The sequence below is a fragment of the Phoca vitulina genome, unplaced genomic scaffold, assembly GCF_004348235.1.
Source record: "Phoca vitulina isolate PV1807 unplaced genomic scaffold, GSC_HSeal_1.0 scaffold14, whole genome shotgun sequence".
NCBI classification, from domain to species: Eukaryota; Metazoa; Chordata; class Mammalia; order Carnivora; family Phocidae; genus Phoca; species Phoca vitulina.
The window spans coordinates 26675280-26701652 of NW_022589717.1; the positions used below are offsets into that span (position 1 = coordinate 26675280).

The 26373-nt window shown below is 33.8% G+C and overlaps 1 protein-coding gene across 6 annotated transcripts in view; it reads right to left on the reverse strand.

Annotated features, from left to right (window-relative positions):
* The window catches only part of LRBA (LPS responsive beige-like anchor protein), a 758742-nt gene that overhangs the window by 528701 nt on the left and 203668 nt on the right, over positions 1 to 26373 (reverse strand). For all 6 annotated transcript variants that reach the window (XM_032412965.1, XM_032412964.1, XM_032412967.1 and 3 more), the window contains 3 exons: positions 22996 to 23155; positions 19588 to 20035; positions 10346 to 10479 (listed from right to left, as the gene is read on the reverse strand). In XM_032412965.1, the coding sequence (XP_032268856.1) occupies positions 10346 to 10479; positions 19588 to 20035; positions 22996 to 23155 (742 nt within the window). The remainder of the gene's footprint in view (positions 1 to 10345; positions 10480 to 19587; positions 20036 to 22995; positions 23156 to 26373) is intronic.

Here is a 26373-nt window from a genome sequence, read left to right on the forward strand (position 1 = left end):
AGATTCAAATCCGAGATATGGTAAAAGACTAAGTAAGGAAGAACTGTTTAACTATTTAAAATCTTTATCTTGGCAGGCTACAACCTCAAGATCACATAAACTAGACGCCTAGAGGAAAAACAGTTGTATAATTTCAACATACTGTGTAAGTATAATGATTTACTTGTAGTGAAGATGAACCTCTAAGCTCCATTCCAAAAGTGTAAGCCACAGAAGATCATCTCCATCACCCCCCTCACTACAAAAGGACACCAAATGTGGCAGTAAATTTAACTGGGCTTAAAAGCATAGAGTTCTTTTTATTTTTTTTAAGGGGGGGGTGTTTGGGGGAGGGGTAGAGGGAAAGGGAGAGAGAGAATCCCAAGCAGGTTCCATGCCCAGCACAGACCCCCGACACAGGGCTCGGTCTCACAACCCTGAGATCATGACCTGAGTGGAAATCAAGAGTTATACACTTAACCGACTGAGCCACCCAGGTGCCCCAAGGTTTTCTTATTCTTAATTTGCATGGTTACCCTAAAAGAAACCAGATTCCTGAGTGAACATCGAGGACTGAAACAAGCATGCAGCTTTATTCACTCATTTATTTATTGAATATTATCTTTTGAGAACAAATAGAAGACTAGGTATTGTTCTGGATGCTTGGGATATATCAGTGCTTATATAAACAAAAGTTCAGCCCTTGTAGGGGAAGACAGACAAGAAATAATAAACATAATAAATAAGTTGGAAGCTAGAAGGTGGTTGTGCTATGGGAAATAATAGAGAAGACTGAGGGGAAATGGAAGCATGGGGTGGGGGTCAGTGAAAGCTGGTTGCATCTTTAGGTATGGTGGTCAAGGTGAGACTTAGGGAAGGTGACCTATGAGCAAAAGTCTGAAGGCAGGGAAAGAGTTAGCCAAGAAGAGAATCTGCATCTGAGAATCTGTAATCTTGTGTTACAAGTAAAACCAGTTGTTTTCCCATTATGACTACAATATAAAAATACTGTGCTTTAAAGAGCAAAAAGTCCCTCTTTTCCAAACCTTAAGCTAGTCAGGCCTCAAGCCATTAGCTTAAATAGATCAAGGAAAGCATTTGCATCAGGATGGGGGCTACACTGACCAGGAGCAAAGTATAGGAGCTCAAACAATGTGAGGAGTGCATTTAAGTATAAAAGAAAACTAAAAAGAACTTTAAGTTAATGATTTGAAATTAAGCATTTGTGTGAATTCATGGTTTCACTTCATACAGGTAATATATAAAAGTGTATATGAAATATATACCCTCATTCAAATACATATCCCTATATAGTTCCTAGTTCTGTACACCAAGAGGACTTGGGAGCAACAATACCCTAACACCTCATGTCCAAATCTTTCTTCTAAATACTATTCTTCACTAAGAGAGAGAAATGACCAATTCAAGATCTATTGGAGAAAAGTACACAATGAGCTTGAAACATCTAGTTGTATTTTTTAGAAATCTAGCAAAGATATGCCCAAGGAATAATAGGCCATCATTCACAAAAACACAGAAGCCAGCTCAAAGGGACTACCACTAACCAAACTGGAGACATTTTGAGCATAAAAATAAATGATAATAACTAACTACAACCCATCCAATAAAACAGGAAGCCAAAAAGGCCATACTGATATGATAAATTAACAATCTGAGGAACAGGATATTTAAATAATTTCAAAGTACCTTCCCACAAAACACTTATTAATTAATTACAAAAGGGAAAGAGTAACTTTACCATATAGAAAATTGGCAGTTAGATGTTAATCAAATAATGCAAGTGCTCATCATCAATACTGTGACAAGTCAAAACTGTGCACCATATGATGAGCACTGGGTGATTATGGAAGTGTTAAATCACTATATTGTACACCTGAAACTAATATAACCTGTATGTTAACTATACTGGAATTAAAATAAAGACAAAATTGTGCACCAGGTGATTAGATTCTTTTCTTCTCCACCTGTTCCATAATATTCCTACCAAAGAAGTATATCATAATCTGCTTCTAATCATGAGGATCCAGGGACATTCACTTGAGTCATTCCTAGTTCTTTACCATAATAAATAGTGCTTTGTATTTGCTTACATAAATTTATGTGCACTCCTTGATTTTTTTTAAAGTAGGCTCCATGCCCCAGTATGGAGTCCAATGAGGAGCTTGAACTCACGACCCTGAGATCAAGATCTGAGCTGAGATCAAGATCTGAGCTGAGATCAAGAGTTGGATACTTAACCGACTGAGCCACCCAGGCGCCCCACTCCTTGATTTTTTGAGGTAACTTCCTAGACGTCAATAAACACACACTTTAAATATGGATACATATTGCCAAATTGCTCTGAAAAAAGAATAAACAATTTACACTTCCTTGACTACTAGTAAAATTGAATGAATTTTCCCACTTTACTAGAAATAAAACAGGTAACATAAATAACTACTACTCTGACCTTTTGAGCATTTTTGTAGGAATCTTTATCTTCATAATTTGTAATTATTATATATAGTGACATTTACCTTTTATCACTCATTACAAATACTTAAGTGTGTTGTAATTATTGCCATGCAGAATTCTAAAACGTCCCTTTTAAATCATTTTACCAGTATGACTTAGAAAAGAGAAATACCACCAGATTTTTAACACAGTTGTTAGGATGTTTAAATTAAAAAATGTAAAGCACCTAAGATAGGGGCGCTTGGGTGGCTCAGTTGGTTAAGCGACTGCCTTTGGCTCAGGTCATAGATCCCAGGGTCCGGGCATCAAGCCCCACGTCAGGCTCCTTGCTCAGCAGGAGAGTCTGCTTCTCCCTCTCCCTCTGCAGCTCCCCCTACCTGTGCTCTCCTGCTCTCTCTGTCAAATAAATAAAATCCTTAAAAAAATAAAAAATAAAGCATCTAGGATAAAGTAGATTCTCCAATGTTGCTTTCCCACATTTCTGCGACGCACTACAGAAGTCTAGAGCTCTTCTAAGTGCCTCTACTATATATTCATGATTTCTGTTACCCATTTTTAGTCAAGCCTTCTATTTATATATTACTTACCTATTAAATTCTAATAATAAATATAAATGTTCCTCTACTCTTCTCAGCCTGAAATCCATTTCCCTTCCTGCTTTCAAAAAGAAATGTTAGGTCATTCAAGACCACACAGCCTTTCTCTTCCACATCTAAAGGAAATCCTGCTAAGCTCTCAAGTTCTCAACAATCAATCTCCCACATAACTTCCATGCCAATTTCTTTAGAAAACATGTTCTACGCTAGCAGAAAAGACTTCCTCACTAGCCACCTATAACCAAACCATTCTCAAATTGAATCCTAGCTCTATCAATATAGGCCAGTTTCTCTGATAATAACTACCCTTCCGGGGTTGTTATATGATTGAAATGTTTGGGGGAAGCAGTAACAGCTGTGCCACTTACTAGCAGTGGACTTGGGTAAAGTACTTAAGCTCTCTGTGCTTTATTTTCCTAATCTATAAAATGAATAGTGATACCTACACTTCACAGAATTATTTTGAGCCTGGACCATAATAAATACCCAATGAATGATAGCTTCCTTTCTTACCCTTCTACTCTATGACTTCCTTTAAAATACTTAAAGTTATCATAGTTCCTTTTAATCTGTACTACAGGCTGAAATACACCCAGATTCTTCAGTGATGATTCATGTGACATTAAGTACAGGTAACTTAAATGACATGAAGCTTATAAAGTACCTTTTAAAAACTTTACTCTAAAAATTTTTTAAAGAAACCAAAGGCAAATCTGTTTAAAAGTCTAGAAGTTATAAAGCAAAGAATCAAACCCAGATTTAACTGATAAAAAAGTGGATTTCCGACAATTTCATTGATCCAGATTGGCATAAAACAAAACACAGCCATAAACATTTGGTAAATCCAGCCACTGTACAAGAAAATATTTTTATTAAAAGCCTGTACTGCCTCACTCCACTCCGATAATTTCCTCAGGCTCACTTCATTTCTATCTGGGCATTTTGATTCAACTTACTCTCTTAGGTAAGGCAATAAAATTAGTTACAGGTACAGATAAACAGCCAGGCTCTAACCAGCAAGGATCTGGGACAACTTGACCTTCCCTGAAATATGCTTGGTCTTCAGGCAGAACTAGATCAATAATTCTGATTCAGTTCTGATCACTAACTCTCAGCCAAACATAGAGATTCAGAAATCTAGACTGTTTGACCCCTCCACAGACTTGGTTCCTCTGGGGTAGGATACTGTAGCAATCTTAGACAATTAACCTTTGGACAATTACTGAGCCTACCCCTCTTAGCGTGAGAATATTCCTACAAGATGAAGTTGTGAGTCTCTCTTTTCCATAACACATTTCCTTCCCATTCCCTAAAAAATCAGAATTAACTTTTCTTTTTACTGGGATTTTTATTTATCTCTGTCTTCCACTCCTCCTCACCATCTTGCTCAATTGAAAGCTAACTGTACATAAAAACCCTAAGAAACTGAATGGAATCTATCCTAATGCATAGTATTAATTTTAAAGTGAAGTTAAAGCACACATTTCTTTATAATGACAATTTTTAAAGTACATATATGAATTCTCACTTCACAATCAAAAGTTTTCCATTTTCTCATTTTTTTTCCCCATTAAAATTTCAAACTAGACGGCAAAACAAGGTAAAGTTGAAAAGAATCTTTCACTGCTCAGTATCTGGAATTTCTGAGACTCAGGTCCATCCTTCTATTTCTACACAACACTCAATGAAGCACTTCAGAGACCAAATATCTTTATTATAGTCAGTTAATGACACCTCCAATTCTCTAAATCCTTGACAGCAATATGATCACTAAACCATAACTGGCCATTGACTTCTATTACTAGTGATTAATTAACTATTTCTGAGCTTCATTTCCTTTATTTGGTGGAAGTTTTTAAAGACCACCTTTATTTAGAGTATAACTACTGGTAGTTTTTCTCAAACTTCTCTGAACCTGAAAAAAAGGAAAGTATAAAGTCCCATCTATTTAAAAGTAAAGACAGAAGTAATAAATCTCAAGAAAATATTTGTATGAGGCTCTAGGTAGTAATTACAAAACAAAAATAGCTTTTACTGTGCTGACTCTAATTTTAACAAGCTGAAATGCATATCCAAAGTCTAAAGAAGACAAGAAGAAATGGTGGCTCTAAATAAAACAGTAACAAAAATGCCTTCCTGACACTACCCTACAAGTGTTGCCAATTTTCAAACCTAAAAGAGACTCAGTAAAAAAGGATTCTATAAACAGTCTTTTTCAATAATAAGAGAACACTTTACCAACAAAGATAAAAAGGTGGGAGGGATGGGTAAAATAGGCGATGGGGATTAAAGGGTACATTTGTTGTGATGAGCACTGGGTGTTGTATGGAATCACTAAATTGTATACCTGATACTAATATTACACTGAAATTTAAATAAAAACTTTAAAAAAATCAACTAGCAATAATTATTGGAGGAAAACACCACATTAAAAAAATAAACTAATGTATCAGTAATTTCATAGGGGTTGTCCTCCATTTCTGCCACTGAAAAAATGTAATTTCCAAATATTCTGCATTTTTCAACTCAGATAAAATCATAAATTTATGACTAATTTATTGTTTTAAATTAACATTAAATATCTTTAGTACACAATCACACATATGTAAATGCAGAAGCTACTTTGAACATGTGGAATGATACTGACTTATCTTTTCCTTATCACTGCACTGATAAACTGGCTCCTTCAAACTGACAGTTTTCTAGACATTCAAATGAACAAAAAGGAAAATGCAAATACATCATCTGTCTAGTATCTATCCAGGGAATAGCCAACTGTTTATTCAAAGTCCCTAAGGGTCTAAACAAATAATGTCCTTTGCAATAAAGTATCATTAAAACAAGTGCCAATATTTAATCCCTAAACATTAGATTTTTTAATTCCTCTCCCTCCCCCTTTCACTCCCCCAACCTCCTCACTGATTCTAGACCAGTTGCAGGAGGGACAGTCTATATGTCCAGTAAAAACTCTTTATTAAATAAAAGAAACTTGTATTGATTGAGTAAATATAAGTCTCGGGTCAAATTTCATACAAAGCAAAGAATCAAATATTTTTCTTAAATGTTAAACATGCTAATTAATAAATATGCATGGCTCTGATAAACAGAACAGAGCCTAATATTCTAATGAGAAATATAATTATTATATTTTACAAACTAGCAAACACCCAGCATATAAATTACTGAAAAAACAGTCTATTTAGTTCCTTTATTGGGTTAGCTTCATTTTTGTTTTAATCACTTATGCTTTGCATCATGGTAGAAAAAAACATTTTAGCATATCTGAAAAAAGAGTAATGGCATCTTAACATATACTGTATTCTGGGCTATCAAACCTGTACTGATGAGTAATTTTAAAATTTCCAGATTTTGATATATTTACTAAAACTGTTTCCTCTTTTAGCTTTCTTTTAAAATATGCATATACATGGGGCACCTGGGTGGCTCAGTTGGTTAAGCAACTGCCTTCGGCTCAGGTCATGATCCTGGAGTCCAGGGATCGAGTCCCACATCGGGCTCCCTGCTCAGCGGGGAGTCTGCTTCTCCCTCTGATCCTCCCCCTCTCATGCTCTCTGTCTCCCATTCTCTCTCTCAGATAAATAAATAAAATCTTTAAAAAATAATAAAATAAAATAAAATATGCATATACCAAGGGTATACCTTGTTCTCTGATAAATCAGTTACTAAGAAAGATTTGCCATTGTTATTAATAGACTATCCTTTTTTGCTAATAAAATGTTACAGAAGCTAAGGAATATTATCCAAACTAAAGTCTGAAATCTGTATAATAATCAAAATTTGTATGATAATCAAAATCTGTATACTAAGCACAGTTTCAGTAATGCACAGTTTAAAATGTAAATGTACAAATCTTCATTTTTTTTGCAAAGTTATAGATTTGGGTGATTTTTTTTTAAGTACAGTTGACACACAATGTTCCACTAGTTTCAGGTGTACATAGTGATTCCACAATTCTCTACATTATGATATACTCACCACAAGTGTGATTACTACCTGTCACCATACAATGCAATTCCAGTACCAATGACTATGTATTTCCTATGCTATATGACTTATTCATTCCATAACTGGAAGCCTGTATCTCCCACTCCCATTCACCCATTTCACCCATCCCCCCATACCCCTTTGTTCTGGCAACCACCAGTTTGTTCTCTGTATCTATGGGTCTACTTCTGCTTTTTTGTTAGTTTGTTTTGTTTTTTAGTTGGTGATAATATTATGACAGAAGAATCTCTGACCTCACATAAAGCTGACAAGCTCTAATTCTTTTTCTGGGATCCAACTATCTAATTCTAGTTTCTCTTTGATTGTGTCACATGTAAAATTTAGAAATCCCATTTTGATACCAAAATTTCTAAATAGTTTATGATGTTTCTGCTACAAAAGTCCTATTTTATGTTTTATATTTACATGTTTTCTTCCAAGGAAATTCCCATTTTTTGCTATTGTACCATGTACTATCAAGTATATTTTTTATTAATCAATAATCTATTAATAAATTTTAGCAGTTCATTTTTTGTTGCTGACTCACTATCAAATTCAGAACTGAAGTCATCCCAAGGCACAAAAATTTAAGGTTTAAGATTCACAAGAACAGGTATTGACTATATCCTCATACAAAGAAAATAATACAAGATCAAACCAAGACTAATACCTAACTCACCCAGATCTGCAAGAATAAACTGGCCAGGGGTGCCTGGGTGGCTCAGTCAGTTAAGCATCAGACTCTTAATTTCAGCTCAGGTCATGATCTCAGGGTCCCAGGATCGAGCCCCTGCTTGTCCTTCACCCTCTGCTCCTCCCCTGGCTCTCTCTCTACTAAATAAATAAAATCTTAAAAAAAAAAAAAAAAGAATGAACTGCCCAGCTCAGCATGCAATTACAACAACTACCAATTCATCCACAAATCATTTTCTCCCAATTCTTGCTTGAACCAGATGGAGGAAAATAAACTTAAATACATATGTCGCCTATTTTTTTTAATGGCAAATAACAAATTAAGAGACCTACCAAAAAGAAAACAAAAATCTCTCAGTTAAAAATATTGATGGTGAAGAGAAAACTATTTGTGGGGTTTGGATTCCAAGTGGAAAAAGAACAGAATACATGGGCAAGTATGGTAAACAAAAGTATGTAAAGTGGGGCTGTAGGAGAGTGAGAAGTACAATGACTCAAAAAAACACTATATTGAGTTAGATCTTCCCTATCAAGGTAGTAAGGTTCATGTCAGCAATTAATGGAATGGAATAGAAATAAAGTAAACTGTGAATTGTGTAAGACTGTTGAATCACAGACCTGTACCTCTGAAACAAACAATACATTATATGTTAAAAAAAAAAAAAAGAAGACGATAGCAGGAGGGGAAGAATGAAGGGGGGGAAATCGGAGGGGGAGACGAACCATGAGAGACTATGGACTCTGAGAAACAAACTGAGGGTTCTAGAGGGGAGGGGGGTGGGGGGATGGGTATTAAAGAGGGCACGTTCTGCATGGAGCACTGGGTGTTATACGCAAACAATGAATCATGGAACACTACATCAAAAACTAATGATGTAATGTATGGTGATTAACATAACATAATAATAAAAAAAAAAGGAAGAAAGTAAACTGGAGACACCATATAACAATGACAACAAGAGCACAGTGAAAGAGGAAAGGGTCAGTTATGAAAAACAAATGATAAAAACAAAGACCATCACCACAAAGATTTGGAATAACTTAATGAGGAATTTTTTTCTTAATTAAGGGGTTTTAGGGAGAAGGAAAGAGCTAACAATTCTAGCACAAAATGGGAAAGCCTGGGAACTATCTGAGAAACATCACCGGAAATTAAACAAAATTTAAATAATGGGGGAAAAGGGTACATTATAGGCTGGATACAGGGTTTTGTGGGGGTTTGCCAATAAATAAATAGTCTTCAAAATAGCAAATTATTTTGTAATTCTGCATATGGTTCTTCAGGGTGAGTTTATATAATAATGGATATACTGGAAAAAATACAATGCTTCAGAAATAAATGTATCATACTGTTTTATATCCAATATTGCCCGTATATCTCTCAGCTTCCTGTTTATCTCTTTTGAAGACTGCATGATTTAAATTTTGAAAAATATTTTTAAAAGCAATCAGAGGACTGCTTTAATTACTTTGTCCCATAAACTGAAATTAAAAGGCAATATATTCAAAATAAGATGAAAATATTTTACTCAGTGTACTGTGAACCTCTAAACTTACTACATTTGCTCTGGGAAGTTATTAGAAATTCACTAACACTGAGTTTAAAAGATGGCCTACAATTTCATAATGTAAGTACCTTCTGCCTTTTTCCCAATTGAAGCAGCTCTAGAAAAATCACAGCTGATTTTTTTTTGGGGGGGGGGGGTTTTGGATGGGGGTGAAAAAACAGAAATTTCATCCAGCCTAATATAGATTACCAAACTGTTTCTCCTCCAAAGTAAAACAAAAGCATCAGAGTATAATGGAAAAATCTGGTAGAGTTCTACATTTATTTTCTTTTATATTTTCTCACTAGAACAATGACAAAAAAATGTACCACACTACTGTAAGATGTTAGTAATAGAGAATGGGAAGTAATGGGAATTGGGAATGTTGAGGTAGTATATGGAACTCTGTACTTTCCATTCCATTTTTCTGTAACCTAAAACTGAAAGAAGTAAGGCCTATTTTTTTTTTTAATTTTTAATAAAATAAAAGGCAACAGCACAAAACTCTGTATACTACTACTACAGATTTTAGTTTCCAGGTAGAAATTTTTTTTTCAATAAATTGAATATTGTATAATTATGTATAAATATAATACAAGATTAATGATAAAAGTTTGAAAAGACACTAACATGAAACTTAAAAAATCAAAACTGCCAGTAGTTGAACCACATGGAAATAATCAAGTAACTTCAGAGTATATTTCCTAGCTTTCTCCATGTATAAAAGACATATACTTCACATAGCTACGATTACATGGTATATGTAAAGTATTGCACATATTTTTTTTAACTTAACCAACTGTGAACATTTCCTCTTATCATTAAATATTAAGAAAAAGTTCTTTAAGTGACGAAAATACTGAAACAACTTGATATAATTTATTTGATGCTGCTCAAATTTATTTGGAGAATTATAAAACAATCAACAGAATACTATAAAAGCATAATGATTTATAAAATGCCTAACAAAATAACTTTATCAAAAATCCTCAACTTTGCAAAAATGGGATCTAAAAACTTTTTTGTTCAAATCATTAATAACTAACTCACCAGGTGATTCTCCTCCTACATCTGAGGCTTGGCTTGAATCTACTGAAGAAACCACACTGACAGCACTGGTAGGTAAACTTGTACTAAGTGTAGAAGGTAAGATTGCTGATTTTTTTGTTGCAATGATGACACTTCTGTAATAAAGAAAGTAAATAGATTTTAAAACAGAAAAGGTCACTCAACCTAATTACATTAATATCAAAATAGAAAGTAGGAAACTAATTTCTTTTTATAATTTACTTATTTCTATTTTGATGTACAATTTAGAATATTCTCTCAACAAGAAATCTCTCCTATGGCATTCATATTTATCTGAATTTCAGTGTTTTAGAATGAAGACAATGTCCTATGGAAATATAATAATCCATTATAACATTTGAACTTATAATTACTGTATAATATTCTTTAAATTTATGATCATCTTTAATTATCCAACTTAAATAAAATATAACCAAAGGTATATAAAAAGGGGATTTTGGCACTCAAGTGGAAAAGTAATTAACTTTTTCTTAACCTCAGAACTGAAGCAGAAAACTCAACATGTTTCTACATGGATTTTAAAGCACCACTAATTTGAAATCATAAAACCTTAGAAATCTTATAAGGTAAAAAAAAAAAAAAAAACACATAATAAATAATTTTTAACATGTATATAGTCCAAGTTTTTCTTTTTAAGCCCCAAAGACTATCTTTTGATAATATTATATCGAAAAAATAATGCATAGGTATAAAAGCTAGATGCAAAAAATTCCAAATAATCAAATTTGTTCATTTTGTCTATTATTCAAACACAGGTATTTATGATACACCAATTTCAATTAAAGTGTAATACTTTATACCAAAATAGTAACTAAAAGACCTTATTAGGCATAACTAAAAGGCATTTTTAATTGAAGTTAGCTCCATAAACATGCAAAAACTCAGCTAATGAGGTAAAGAGGACAGCTGATATATAATGCACTCCCACAGCAGTGCTTACTTTTAATTACCTGGTGTTAACCATAAGCCTAAAGTCTTCAACATTCAATTTATTTAATCACATCTTTTGTTGACAATATTGTAACTGCAAGCTTCAAGTATTCCCTTAACAGCTTTAAAGTATTCAGTTTCTAAATAAAGTTACTTAGATACTTGATCCCAATAAATGTATTCAAAAGTGGAAATTATGTAATTCCAGTATCTTAAAAATATATTTTGTTTTTGTTGTTATACCAAAGAAAGACAATACAAAGCGAATAGGTTCTGTTTTACTTCAGTGCCTATCATGTGACAGCAAACACTGTTGCCAATTAAATCAAGTTCTCTTGTGTTAGGCATGGCTTATTCAATGTACTTGGGGGTAGCTGGTGTCACATCATTATAAGGGTGACTGCCAATGTTAACTATACACTAAAAAATAGAAGCAACAGCCACCTGAGCCCTCAATCCAAAATGGTGTGCTTAAATCATGGTAGCTTATATCAGATGAAGATTATTGACTTTAGGGGGAGTAGATATGACCATGTGTGCGCGCTAGCGGTACACTCAAAATAATACAAAATATAATTTATGCATTTCCTACTCAAGGCAGAAATTCATAAACCTATTGTTTAAGAAAATCTCTAAGTACATTCCCTAGCAACCTATTTTGGAGGGAGGAGTGCTATGTAGAATTTACTTTCACATTTGTTCACAAAAGAAAGAACTAATAAGATCTAGTTCACTCATATAATAGTTAAGCACTGAAATGAGCAACAGAAAATAGTATTTAGAAAAGTGAAATTGTTTTTTCCATAACTGAAATTTAAGACATAAAACTAACCTATGTACAAGCACACTCTTAGGAATTTCCTCAAGATAACTTATGCCCACAAAAAATGTGTACAATAATGTTCAAGAGGCCTTATCCAATAGCCAAAAACTGGAAACAGCTCAGAATCCTTTCAAAGAAAAATGAATAAGTGATATGCTTATACAACAAAACAATACTCAGCAATTAACAGAAACTACTGATAAACATAACATAGATGAATTTCAAAAGCATTACGTTGAGTGAAGAAAGTCTTATACAGAACACAAACTTTGTTATTTCCTTTTACATGAAGTTCTAGAAAAGGCAAAACTAACCTACAGTAGAAAAGAATCAGAAGAATAATTGCCTCTAGCTGGGAAGGCACATGAGGGAACTTTCAAGACTGATGATGTCTTGATTGAGGATCTGGGTTACATGGGTGTACAAGGTTGTCAAAATTCATCAAATGGTACACTTAAGAACTGTGCCTTTCAATGCACGTACATTTTACCTTAAAAAACTGTACTGATCTCTAGTTAAAGATCTGCATGCTGAAATGCTTATGAAGTGAACTGATGTCTGTTGAAACATAAAAAATAAGACTGATGGATAGAAGGACGGATATATGAAGAATTTATGATGAAGCAAATAGAGTTAAAGGTTAACTGCAGTATCTCAGTGATGGGGTCTGTGGGTGTTCACTGTACAATTCTTTCAACTTCTCTGTTTGAACATTTTCATAATTAAACACTGGAAAACTGGTAACAGAAAAAAATTTACTACAGATGTTCCTTAACATGTACAACCTCTATTGGTCCAAGACAAGATGGTTAATTAAAGGTAAGAAAAACTTGATCTCTTTTCTAACCCTTAAAGCTACTACCATTAACAATGCTATCAATCATGTATACTTATTCTTTAGTACAGTTGAGCAAATATTTATTTTCTAAGATATTTCTCATATTCTCATTCCTAATACATCTAAAGTGTGGCTACCTACATGAATTTACATTTAATCCAGCATTCCTCACACACTTCTGCAATATGCTCCTACAGTTCCTGAGCATGTATGTCATTTCACAAATCCGACCCTTTGTGTATGTTATTCCTCAGCTAAGATACCTTCCTCTTAGCCCTGATTGCCAGTAACCTCTTCCTTCTCACCTTTCAAAACCTTGCTTACAGGTAAGCCTCCCCAGAATCTCCAAGTCCAAGTTCATAATGCACTATTCTTCGTGTTTCCACATGATCCTATATAAATTTATAACTTAATAGCTACGATTTAAACTGACGATATGCCAAGAATTATTACTTAATTCTCCAAACAATCCTAACATACATATTACTTCCACTTTATTTTTTTTTTTTAAGATTTTATTTATTTATTTGAGAGAGAGAGACACAACGAGAGAGGGAACACAAGCAGGGGGAGTGGGAGAAGGAGAAGCAGGCTTTCCGCCGAGCAGGGAGCCCGATGCGGGGCTCGATCCCAGGACCCTGGGATCATGACCTGAGCCGAAGGCAGACGCTTAACGACTGAGCCACCCAGGAGCCCCCATATTACTTCCACTTTAAAAGTTAAAATAGTAGGGCACCTGGGTCGGTCAGTTGTTAAGCATCTGCCTTCGGCTCAGGTCATGATCCCAGGGTCCTGGGATCGAGGCCCACATCGGGCTCTCTGCTCCGCGGGAAGCCTGCTTCTCCCTCTCCAACTCCCCCTGCTTGTGTTCCCTCTCTCGCTGTATCTCTGTCAAATAAATAAATAAAATCTTAAAAAAAAAAAAAAAAAAGTTAAAATAGTAAAGCTCAGACAGGTAAAGTAACTTGCCAAAGTAAACGCCATATAATTCCAGGTTTGTCTAAACAAGAGCCTCCAAATGAACTATTTTCTCATATTGAGCTTTTTCTAAAGTTTCATTGAGATATAATTCATGTATCACACAATTTAAGTGTACAATTAAATGGTTTTTAGTATGTTCACAGAGTTGTGCAGCCATTACCACAATCATTTTAACATTTAAACAGAATGCTATAGTATAATCACCTATAAGCAATAATAATAAAGATTTCAAGATATAAAATTATGTGTATATTACTAAAATAAAAAATACATATGCTCACAAATGGAGAAAGTTCTCAATTCTTTAGCCTACTTATTATTAATAATTATTATAAATATTTATAATTATTTAATAATTAAAATAATTATTAATATGTAATGAGAAATAAAATTAATCAATTTCCAAATTCTTTGGCTGATTCAAGTCATTTCTGAGGAAGCAAAATAATAATGCTTCAGTTCTGGGTCACAAAAAAACAAAATTCAAAATCATAATGATCCAATTTAAAGAAAAAGCAGCAGGCAGATTTCAGGATATTTTCCTTTCCTTTATTGTTTCCATTATCATAAGGTTTCCATGTAAAAGACTAAAGTTTTCAATAAAGGTGATCTTTAAGCTATCATATTTATCATGTATGTTATTTATCATGTATGTAAGTGTAAATTTACATTTATAATAAAGCATGTGCTAATAAAGCATGTGCTACAGTTAAAAAAAAAACTGCAGAAATTTATCTTTACCATTACTCAAGAATGATCATGAAAGGACTAACATGTCACATTTTTCTAAAATGCTTTGGAAAACACAAAGAAAATGCAGCATACATTTGGCACAAGTTTGAGATCCTATATGCCAAGCAATGTGCTAGGGATATTTCTGGTTTTGTTCTCAGGGTACAGCTTAAGTTTCTATTTAAGAGACGAAATGAAATCCTTGTTAATATTTAAGAAGTAAATAACTTTAAATTTTTAGTATCTGCCATCAACTTTAATAAAAAGCACTTCAAACTTTTTGGCATAAAGAATTTGTAAGACAGATACGACTTTTAGTTTTAAAGCTAACTTTCCAAACTGTCAATTAAAAACCAAATATTAAAGTAAAAAATTTTACATATTATAATTTCTTTTAAGATTTAAACATTTATTTACTTTTGTGGGGGGGAGAGAGAGAGAGAGAACTCGTAGGGGGGGAGGGCAGAGGGAGAGGAAGAGAAGCAGACTCCCCACTGAGCACAGAGCCCTACCCAGGGCTCAATCCCAAGACCCTGAGATCATGACCTGAGCCAAAATCAAGAGTTGGATGCTTACCCAACTGAGCCACCCAGGCGCCCCACGTATTATAATTTTCTTTACAAACTCACTGACTTTAATGAATAATTAGTATCTGTAAGGTACTACACTTAGAATATATATGAATTATTTATAACAATCCATGAATTAAATTAAGAACTACATATTATCATCCCCATTTTACAGATGACAAAGAAGTAATTTTCCTAACATTCCACATATAGAAAGTGTAAACACTGCTGACTTTTTAAAAATATGAACAAGGGAGACTTCTGTGAAAGTTTCTTTTTGTCACAACAAAGAGCAAATGTCTTCCAGATCACTAAGGCTCAGAAGTTCCATTGCAGAACCGTATCAGTTTCAAATATCATAAACTTTCACATAAATGCTATTTTATTTAACATGCAAATAGTTCACTAAAGGAGAAAAGAGCATTTTAACCCTAGCACTTTACTCCCTAAGGATCTAACTGAAAAGCCAGACAAGCCCTTGAACTTTATCAAGATAAATCCCTGGCATCCACTAATCACCAGAGAGGATCTTCAAATTAGATAAGAGCAAGAACTTTGGCATGGGAATGAACACAAACACCTTGCCATCCACAAAGGCCCACAACCTGGCAGCCTTTCAGCAAGGTTCCACTCATGTAGCTGTTACTCTAAACTTTCCAGCTATTGCTTGGGAGTTGATAATTCTTAAGATATGAGGAGACTTGTGATTTCTGACACAGCATTCCAGAGATAAATACGTGATCAGAGGGATGCTTTGAAATTCCCAAAGATATTCCACTGGCCTAAGCCTGCATGAAAATAGTTTTTCAAAAGGTGTCTCTTGCTAAGAAAAAGAAGGGGGAAAAAATAAAGCACTTTGCTTGCCATCAGACAATATGTTAAGTGCATACCAGACATATAAGTTCCAAATAACACACTGAAAAATACTATCACAAAAATTCCCCTTTGTATTCTATTTCAATAAACCCCTTAATATGTATTACTGAGGAATGGTTTCCCTAAATAAGTTCATAACTCACTCACTGAAGGCATCACTAAGGCACAGATTTAATTTCTACACATTTTTAAAAGAAAGAATGTCCCAATATTTTCAAATTGGGACACTTACAAGGAAACTCTCTTTGACTAGATTAGGAAGATTAAATTTAAAAATCTACCCTCACTTAAGTATTTGACTACTCAACCTAAGATTAATACAAAATTTAAACAAATAATGAAAATTAAGAATATTTTAGATTAACATAATAAAATTAAAAAAGTAGAAAAAATTAAGAATATTTTTAAAACTAGTTATTTACACCTCTTCCCACCCTCAAAATACAGCCATTGCTATGAACAGTTTTATATACATCTTGAGGCATATGTGAACAGATATATCTATTTTTTAAAAAGATCATAAATTCCAAGCCATTTTGTACACTACTTTTTCATTTAATAATATATCTACAATATCATTTTATATCAACAAATAGTGTTCTGCTTTTCTCACTTTAATGGCTGCATACTATTTACTATATGTATAGAAAATAACACATGGAACCAATCCTTCATAGATTGACAACTATGTTTGCATAACACAGCCAAATGACAAGGTCTAGAATCAGTCATCCATGCTTCAAATCTTACTTCCACCATTTACTAGAATAAGAGCTTAATTACCTACTTAATTTCCCTGTGCCTCAGTTTCTTCATCTGTAAAGTAAGAATAAAAAATAGTATCTATCTACCTTTGAACCTACCTACCTAAAAAATGCTTTTAGACTAGTCCTTCACAGAGTAAAAGCTTAACTATGAAATTTCTCCAGCAGAAAATATTTTATACTTGCGTGTATCTTCTGATTTAATTTCTAGTAGAATTTAAGTTTACATATTTTAAATTTTAATAATGCCAATTTTCCCTCAAATAAATTGTATTAATATGCCCTCTCGACAATATAAAAGTGTTTTTTCACGCCCTCAGTAATACTAGGTATCATCTTTTAAACTTCTGCTAATTTAATCAAATGAAATTATCTCATGGTTATTTAAATTTTTATTTCCTTCATTATTAGTGATACAGACCGTCTTTACATTTGCATATTAACAGTATTTATCTTCTTGTATATGAACTACCTGTTCCCGTTATTTGTTAATTTTTCTAGATTAGTCATTTTATTTATTTAACATTTTATACACACACAAACACACACACACGGAATATAATCCTTTTATCTGTAATACGTATTCCAAATATTTAGTGTCTATACATACACACAACAGAAAGCAGCAATGCCTAAATGTCTTATTAGGTGGGATAGCTAGGTTCACATTTATTGAGTGATTTCTTCATGCTAAGCATTATAGATTAATACCTCTTCAATATCATTTCCCATCAATACATACATTCCCATCTGCTTTTTTTGGTCTTTTGTCTTTAGCTGTGTAGTATCACACTATTTAAGGATTAGGAAGCTGAAGCTCAGTGGGATAACTAGTCCAAATTCACTAATAAGTGACAGAGCCAGAACTCAAACTCAGTTTTGTCTGATTTCTAGAATCAATACTTTAACTCCTATGTTATAAAGCCTATTAAAAAAAGAAAAAGACAGCAGAATTTAGCAGCCACTTGACCTGTAATGTCACAATATAAATATACCAATATGCTATTTACCCAAAATTTAGAATTTGTCAATCTCATCACACCAGCACATTGACCTCATCTTTAAACAGAGGTAGAAGGAACAAGATGACAAAGGATGATGGCAAAAATACTCTCCACTAAAATTATATATTCCCTGCATTCTTTCAGAGCATCTTAATTACTGTAAACAATTTTTACCAGCGGATACCTAGTGTTCCAGCCCACAGCAAGTCTGAAGTAGAAAACTAGGAGATGAGAGGAAATAAAAAGAAGAGGAGACACAAATAAATGACAGAAGGAAATGGATGATGAGGATATGTCAGAAGAAAACAGAAGACAACTTGAAGGAATCTCACTGGCCAAATCAGAGACAATCTGAGCAACAACATAAAGCATAACAATCACAACAATAGATTATAACCTCCTGAATAAAATAGGAAACGATAAAGCCATAAAATGAATTGAATTCATTTGATCAGGATGATAGAGTTTCACAGTATCTCTTTACAAGAAGTACTTTGACAGTGGAGAAACCTAGAAAATATCACTTTAATAAATGATTAGAAAGAATATCAGCAGTAATAAAATAAAACCATGTGTGCCACCTGTTGGAATGCAACAAGAAGCAAAAGAGCCACTTCTGCAATTTTCCTGACAAAAATGCATTAATTTCAATATAATCCTAAAGAAACATTAGACAAATCTGAGGGACATTCTACAAAACAGCTGGGCTATCATCTCCTAATGTCAAGATCATTAAATTCAAGGAAAGACTAAAGAACTGTTCTTCCAGATTAAAGGAGAAGAGAGACACAACAAAATACAACACATAATTCTGAAATGGATCCTTCTACTATAAAGGATATTATTAAGACAATTAGTGAAACTTAAAGGGTGTCTGAAGATTAGAACGTAGTATTATATCAGTATTAATTTCCTTATTTTGACTAATGTATTGTGGTTATGTAGAAAATATAGAATAAAATATTCAAAGGGGATGGACTATTGTGTCAACTTCCTTTCAAATGACTCCAGAAAAACAAAAGTTCTTTTAACTGGCATATAAAGTTCTTCAACTTCTCTGTAAGTTAGAGCTTATATCCAGATAAAAATTATGATGTTTGAAAAAGAATATGTTTAATAACTCAATACATACATGTCTTATAGGTAGAATTTCAGAAAGTTTAGTAACATATAAAAAAATTTTTCAGGCACATTAGCAAAAGGTTTATTAGGCAGCAGAATAAAGTCAAGAATCTAGAGTCTGCTTTCTCAAGCTGTCAGCTCTGAACACCTTCTTGAATTCCTGAGTCTACTGGAATCCACAGATGCCCACCTTTTTTTTTTCCACAAAGGCTGGCACCATACTGGCAGCAAAAGAGTAGCCATTTGTAAGTAGAGGTGATTTCTAACTTGTAACAAACAAAATTATGTACAACTTCCAAATGTAATATTAAAATTAAATATTAAAATTATTTTTAAATCATCTTATTGGTAGGATGAAAAATAGAAATTTTAATACCTTGTTACCCACCTACAAACCTTTTATACAACAAAAATATCCTTTTAATTTTTATAGACTAGATCAAAACATCCGTTTCTAATGTTGAAGCCACAAAATTTAAGAGTTAAATTAAATTCCTGTTTACCCTTTAAATATCTGTAATTTATAAATATAAGCAGACCAAAACAAAAGACTATTTACAGTACCTATCAAAAGATCTGAACTGCACAGGTTGTTCAACAGATAGATCACTGAGAGCTCCAAGGCAGGCTGGTGGCAGAAGGGTAGGATCCACTGTGACTCCATCTGCTGGTATATTAACCAAGCTTCGAAGAATGTCCTTTACATTGACATTTTTTGAAACTGGAACTGATGGTGCAGCCTTGTTATCCAACTCATTTCCTCCAACATTTTTGGTTTCCTGAGATTTATTGACTTCTAAAGAAAGAGTGCACAGTGCCTCACTGATTGCATCTGGGCCTGCACTGACACTTGGAGGTACAATAGGAGGAGCTACATCCACACTGTTTCCTAAGCCAGCAGCTGTTTCTTCCCCAATGCCTGAGTCCCTCCTTCGAGTAGATGATGTGCTTTCAGATTCTTCCACTGACGCTGGTGTTAACGGACTAAATGCTGATGGTGTATTTTCTACATCTTACCCAGAAACAGAAGAAAAGAACAAAAAAAACTTAGAACCAATTTTTAAAGGGTCCATTCAGTCCTAACAGCCATCTATTATTTTATTTACTTTTTTAAGTTTTTATTTTAATTTCAGCTAGTTAACACACAGTGTTATATTAGTTTCAGGTGTACAATGTAGTGATTCAACACTTCCATACATCACCCACATAACCCGGTGCTCATCACAACAAGTGTACTCCTTAATCCCCATCACCTATTGAACACATCTTACCATCTACTATTTTAAATTATGAAATATATGGCATGTTCTAAAAGGCAAAAAAAAATTACATAATCTATATAGTATACTGCGTTAGTATACCTATAATCAAAATAGATGCTTTAATAAAATGATGAGAATAAAAATAATAAATGATAACAAACTATCTGAGAAAAACCCACCAAACTGAATATAACATACCAATGGAAAGCAACACAAGGTTGAAAGCGATTGGCCTACAAGAAAAAATCCAAAATCCTTAGGATAAAATAAAGACTCTTCAATAATAGAAGTCGGCTAGAATGTAAACTTAATCAAGGCAGGGAATACGTCTTCTTTAACACTTCATGTCCAGCACCTATAACAATGCCTGGGCTCACAATAATGCCTGGCAAGTAGTAGGTGGTCAGCAACTATTTATCAGATGACTATTCATTTCCAACTTTATCTCCTGCTACTCTTATACTTTACAACACCAAATTACTTGCAATCTGCTGAAGATGGGACAATGTTTTGGGCTTCTGTGCCTTTATACATTGCCATTTTTTTGGACAGTAATTCTAAGATTTCTACCTCAAACAGTTTCTACCTGCTAAAATAACATGTTATCCCTCCCATACGCAAGAATACTTCAATAATCTTTAACATCTAGTTCAACAAGGAGCATCACCTACTTTCTGTTTGACTTTCATTCCCTCTAATCAGGCATTCACTGCATTCCAACAAAAACCCTCCACCTTGCTAGATCCAATGGTCACCAAAACCCTCCACCTTGCTAACTCCAACGGTCAGTTCTCAGTCCTAATAGTACTTGACACAGCAGCAGCAAAAGATCATTCCCTCCAACTTGGTAATACTTTTTCACCTGGCTAATAGGACATCATACTCCTCTGGTTTTTCATTACCTCACTGGTTGTTCCTTCTTAATTTCCTTCACTTCTTTTTCTCCCTGATTTCTTTAGTTGGAGGGACTTAGCACTTACCTTCCCTTTCAACATTTATTCCCTCAGTGATCTCATTCACTCTCAAACTTTTAAAATACTGCTCTATCAACAACAACAAAATCAGACTTATTTTTAAGTGCCTACTCTACATCTTCTATGTCTAAAAGATATCTCAAACTCAACATGTTGAAAACTGAATTTATCTTTCCCTGAAAATGTTTCACCTTCAGTCTAACCAACTGCACTTTATAGTCATTCTTAATAATGTTCCATCTTTCACGTCTCCACAACTAGTATTTTAAATCCTGTTCTCTCTACCATCAAAATATATCCAGAATCTGACTACTGCTTACCAGCCCTATAGCTACCAGTTACCACCTTAGTCCATCCCAAAATCCATTCTTTCCTGGATTATTGCAATATCCTCCCAACTGGTTGTGTTAGACTGTTACATTAATAATCCTGTTGGCCCATGCCTCCTGGTATTCACCCCTTTGAATGTGGGCTAGGCCTCACTTACTTTAACCAACAGAATGTGGCAGTGGGCCAGTTCTGTGCCCAATCTTTACAAAGGTCTGGCAGCTTGTGCATTTTTCAGAATCCCTGAACACCTCTGTAAGCAAGCTGGCTACCTTACTGGGGAGAACATGTACAGAGACTATATGAAAAGATAGAGGGCCTCCAAACTAATGATGGAACACCAAGGAATTTCAGCTGAGACCAAGTGTCAAGGCCCCAGACATATAACACCAGCTGAGCCACTTCAAGTCAGTCAGCCTCAACTCTTGGAGCCATCCTAGCTAGGCAGTAGATATATGAGTAGAAAAGCCATTTCAGACCCCAGCAAACATCATTTAGAGCAGGGATGAATTATCCCCATTGTGCCTGGTCCAAACCAAATTCACGGAATCATGATAACAAGATTAAAACAGTTATGGTTTTAGCCACTGAGCTTCGAGGTAATATGTTACACAGCAGTACATAACAAAAACCCAGGTTTTTTCCTTGCTCTCTAGAGTGTATTCTCCATACAGAATCCCAACTGTTACTTTTAAAAACAAGTCAATTGTAACTCCTGTCTCAAAACGCTCAAATAATTCTCCATTTTCCTTAGAGTAAAAATCCACACTACATTTCTCCTGGTCATTCCTAATATTTTTCTCTATTCGATTTTATCTTTTCTTAGTACTTACAACCTTCTAAAATACTATACAATTTACTTATTACCTGCACTTTTCTATCTCCTCTCACTAGAATACAAGCTCCAAAAGGGCAGTTTTTTCCTCTTTTGTTCATGAATATACCCAAGTACCTAGTAGGTACTGAATGAATGTTGATTAAATAAATAAACCACCTCCACTGAGTGGTAGCTACTGCTACAACTATAATAGCTGCTTCTCTAACTACACCTCTATAACCTGCAGCTACTTCTAGAACACTCCAGGTATTACAGTTTTTTGTTAACAAATCTGTCTCTTATAAAAGAAGATGATTTATTCTTCACAATAAATGCCAAAGCAACAAAAATGTTTAACACTTTATTTGCAAAGGATAACATTTTCTCACTTATGTTTTAATTAAAGAAGAGATATCGTCTCCCAATGGCAACTACCTACATGGTACTTAAACTGAAATATTTAGTTGTTAATAAAAAATGTACACTCACACTTTATGCATAAATGGATTTAAATTCCAAAATCAGTATTTTAACTGTTAGGTAATGTTTTACTTGAACTTTGAATGCCAGATAATAAGATATGGAAACTTACCAGGAAGTGATAAATTTCCACGTTCACTACCAGTTTCCTTAAATGACTGGTTACGCCTTTCATTTTGGGGTTCCAAAATGTCTCTATACTTTGAGACCATAAGAACAGAGATAAAGTACACAACTGCCAAGGCTAAAAACTGAGCTTGTTTGCTATCCTCCTGGGGAAAAATAAAAATAGTTGATCATGCCACTACTAAATAAGATGTATCAATCTTATTTTATATGACATTTAAATATAAAACATGGCCACAAATCTTTCAATATATGCAGAAAATAATAAATTCACCTTAGCAGAGATTAGACAAAGATTTTTGAAAAAAATGCCTGTAAATGAGAGGTTTTACTCTTGTGAAACATGGAAGGAGAATTTGACTTGTTTTTGAAAATTAAGTAACTCAGTCTGAAGACATATGGCCCAATATACTTCATAAGATTAATCAAATAAGAAATTATCATTATATATGAATAGTTATTTTTACTTCTAATCCTAAGAATTAAAATATGCATAAAAAATCACAATTAACAATTTTCCTAAAAGACAAATATTCAAGGAAAAAAAAGTGAGGTAATCAGATACAGAACAGGATCCCAAAGGAATTCTCAGGAGTATTTTAAGTAGTACAGACAACCAAGTGTCTAAGATTGAAAATATAGTGTCTGCCAGAAAGAAAAGGACAAACTAGACTGACCTCTACAAGAGACCAGGGCTTCATCTTAACTCTACAGATCACCTACATATCTGTATACTGATGACCTCTTCATCTAGTCAAATTCCCCATCTTCAAAGGGACCCTGAACACATCACTATTCTGATAACTTTTCAAAATAATTTAAAGGAAAAACTCAAACTTGTCCATCAAATTCTGAAAACTAAAGATACCTTGAGTAACATAAATTTAGGATAAGGAAAGCAAAGAACACTGTTGCCTAGCAGATAAATAAATGGCAACCAATGGTGCAAATGAAGCTAAAAGTTAACTAGTATCAAATGTGTTTGACACAATCAATTTCTGGGAAAGTATGAGACATCATGCTCTACCTGAACATTTCCACTTGATACAACTATTAGAAATATTTATAATCTGACAAGAATCTATGGTACTCTTTAAGCTCATATGCAAGATCTCATTAGTCTTGATAGAAAAGATAAATGTACATTTTCCCTTTTTTATTAACCATTCCTTCTCTCTAGACACTCCTGTGTTCTGCTGCCACAGGATCCTGACACTATTATAAGAACTGTTCCCAATGATGGCAACATTTAAAATGTAGGCAAATAATTTACTTGATCTTAACTTTTTTTTTTTTTTTAAGATTTTATTTATTTATTTAAGAAGGAGAGAAAGAGCATGAGCAGGGATAGGAGCAGAGGGAGAGGGACAAGCAGACTCTGCAGTCGTGGAGCATGATAGCAGGGCTCCATGTCATGACCCTGAGATCATGACCTGAGCAGAAATCAAGAGTTGGATGCTTAACTGACTAAGCCACCTAGGCACCCCTTGATCATAACTTCTTAATCTATTATAAATCATTTATGCCTATCTAAATACTTATTTAGCCCATTAATATGTTCAATATTTACTTATTACAGTATGAAATTTATAGTGTAAGCTTGATTTCTGTCCAAGAAGAAATATCCAATAGATCCATATGTTTAAGTCCTAAATCCCGAAATATATTTGTTTTCAAATGTAGCTGTCATTTACTGAATGCTTACAATGGATCAGGCACTATACTATACTTCAAACACATTCTTTAACCCATTTGAACAAGATAAGGACTAGAGAAATAATTTACCTAAAGACATAAAGTAAGTGAAAAAGCAAACATGAACTCAGATTAGAGTGATTAAAAAGTTCAGCACTTAACCTCAGGGTAGTAATTTCTTTATATTGCCGATCTAAGGTCGTTTCCTTTTTCATCAAAGTTTGCTTATGCTAAAAGAGCTTCTGGGACATAGTATGGAAAACATTGTCTTTTCTCTTTTCTAAAACTCCTACAAGGTGATTATAAAACTTTTTTAATTACAAAAAAAATTTTATTTATTACTTTCAGAAATTACATGTTAAACATAGGAGATATCTAATTCTTTATCCAAATAGCATAATATAAAAACTTGTTATAAAGTTCCAAAGAGCCAAATCATATAGAGCCAGGATGAGGAGTTTTTATTTCATTTTAAGTGCTATGGGAAGCCATTAGAGAATATTTAAAGCAAAAGAGTTATATTACCTATTATAGATTTTTAAAGATCACTGTAAGAAAAACAAAGCTATAGGGCAAGGGACTCAAAGAAAAAAAAGGGGGGAGAGAAAGGAGCAGTAGTATTTGGTCCCAAAATGAACGACAATCAGTGGGTTCTGAAAAAAAAACAAAATTAATGGTTTCTTATTTAAAGGAATGATACGGCTACCAAAAAGCAAAAAAATGGAGATCCAGGGAGGCAGTATACCTAATGCTTAAGATCAAAATTTCAAGAACCAGATTCCCTAGATCCTTAACCCACTTCCACCTCTTACTACTTGTGTGAACTTAAACAGATTATTTAACCTAATACTTCTTTCTCATAGGATTACTGCATGAATTAAATGAAACAGAGCATCCAGTTGTATGCTTAAAACACAGTAAGCATTCAATAACTATTAACCAGGGCACCTGGGTGGCTCAGTTGGTTAAGCGACTGCCTTCGGCTTAGGTCATGACCCCGGAGTTCTGGGATCAAGTCCCACAGCTGGGAGCCCGCTTCTCCCTCTGACCCTCTCCCCTCTCATGCTGTTTCTCTCTCTCTCTCTCTCTCTCTTTCTCTCAAATAAATAAAATCTTTAAAAAATAAATAAATAAATATTAACCATAGCTAATAACTATTAACTACTATTAACAAATTGTATATGTGTATAAAACTTAGTCAAGAACTCAAGAGAGGACTAAAACCCTACAAAAAGAGGAGGGAAAATTAAAAATTGAAATTATAAAGTTTATAAAAAAACTTGTAGAACATTCAGTACTTAAGAGGCAGTGTATTCAATAAATATTAACTAATGATAATATTACAAATGCTGATGAGTAGGATTACAAATAATTTTTATTTTCATCTTTAGACTTTCTTATACAATTTTACAATTAGTACGCGAAACTGGGCCATTATATCAAAATCAACTAAAACAAACATTTTTTAAAAAATTAAAACCACCACACACACCATTTCATCATGTACCTTTGTATCGTAATTCTGTTCCTTTGAGGGGAAAAATATCCAATATTCAGTAAAAATAATATGCCATTCAGAATCTGAACATCTCATTACTTTCAGAGTATAGATTCTGGAGTTTAAGACTGCTGGGTTGGAATCCTATCATTTACTAGCTCCGTTAGCTTG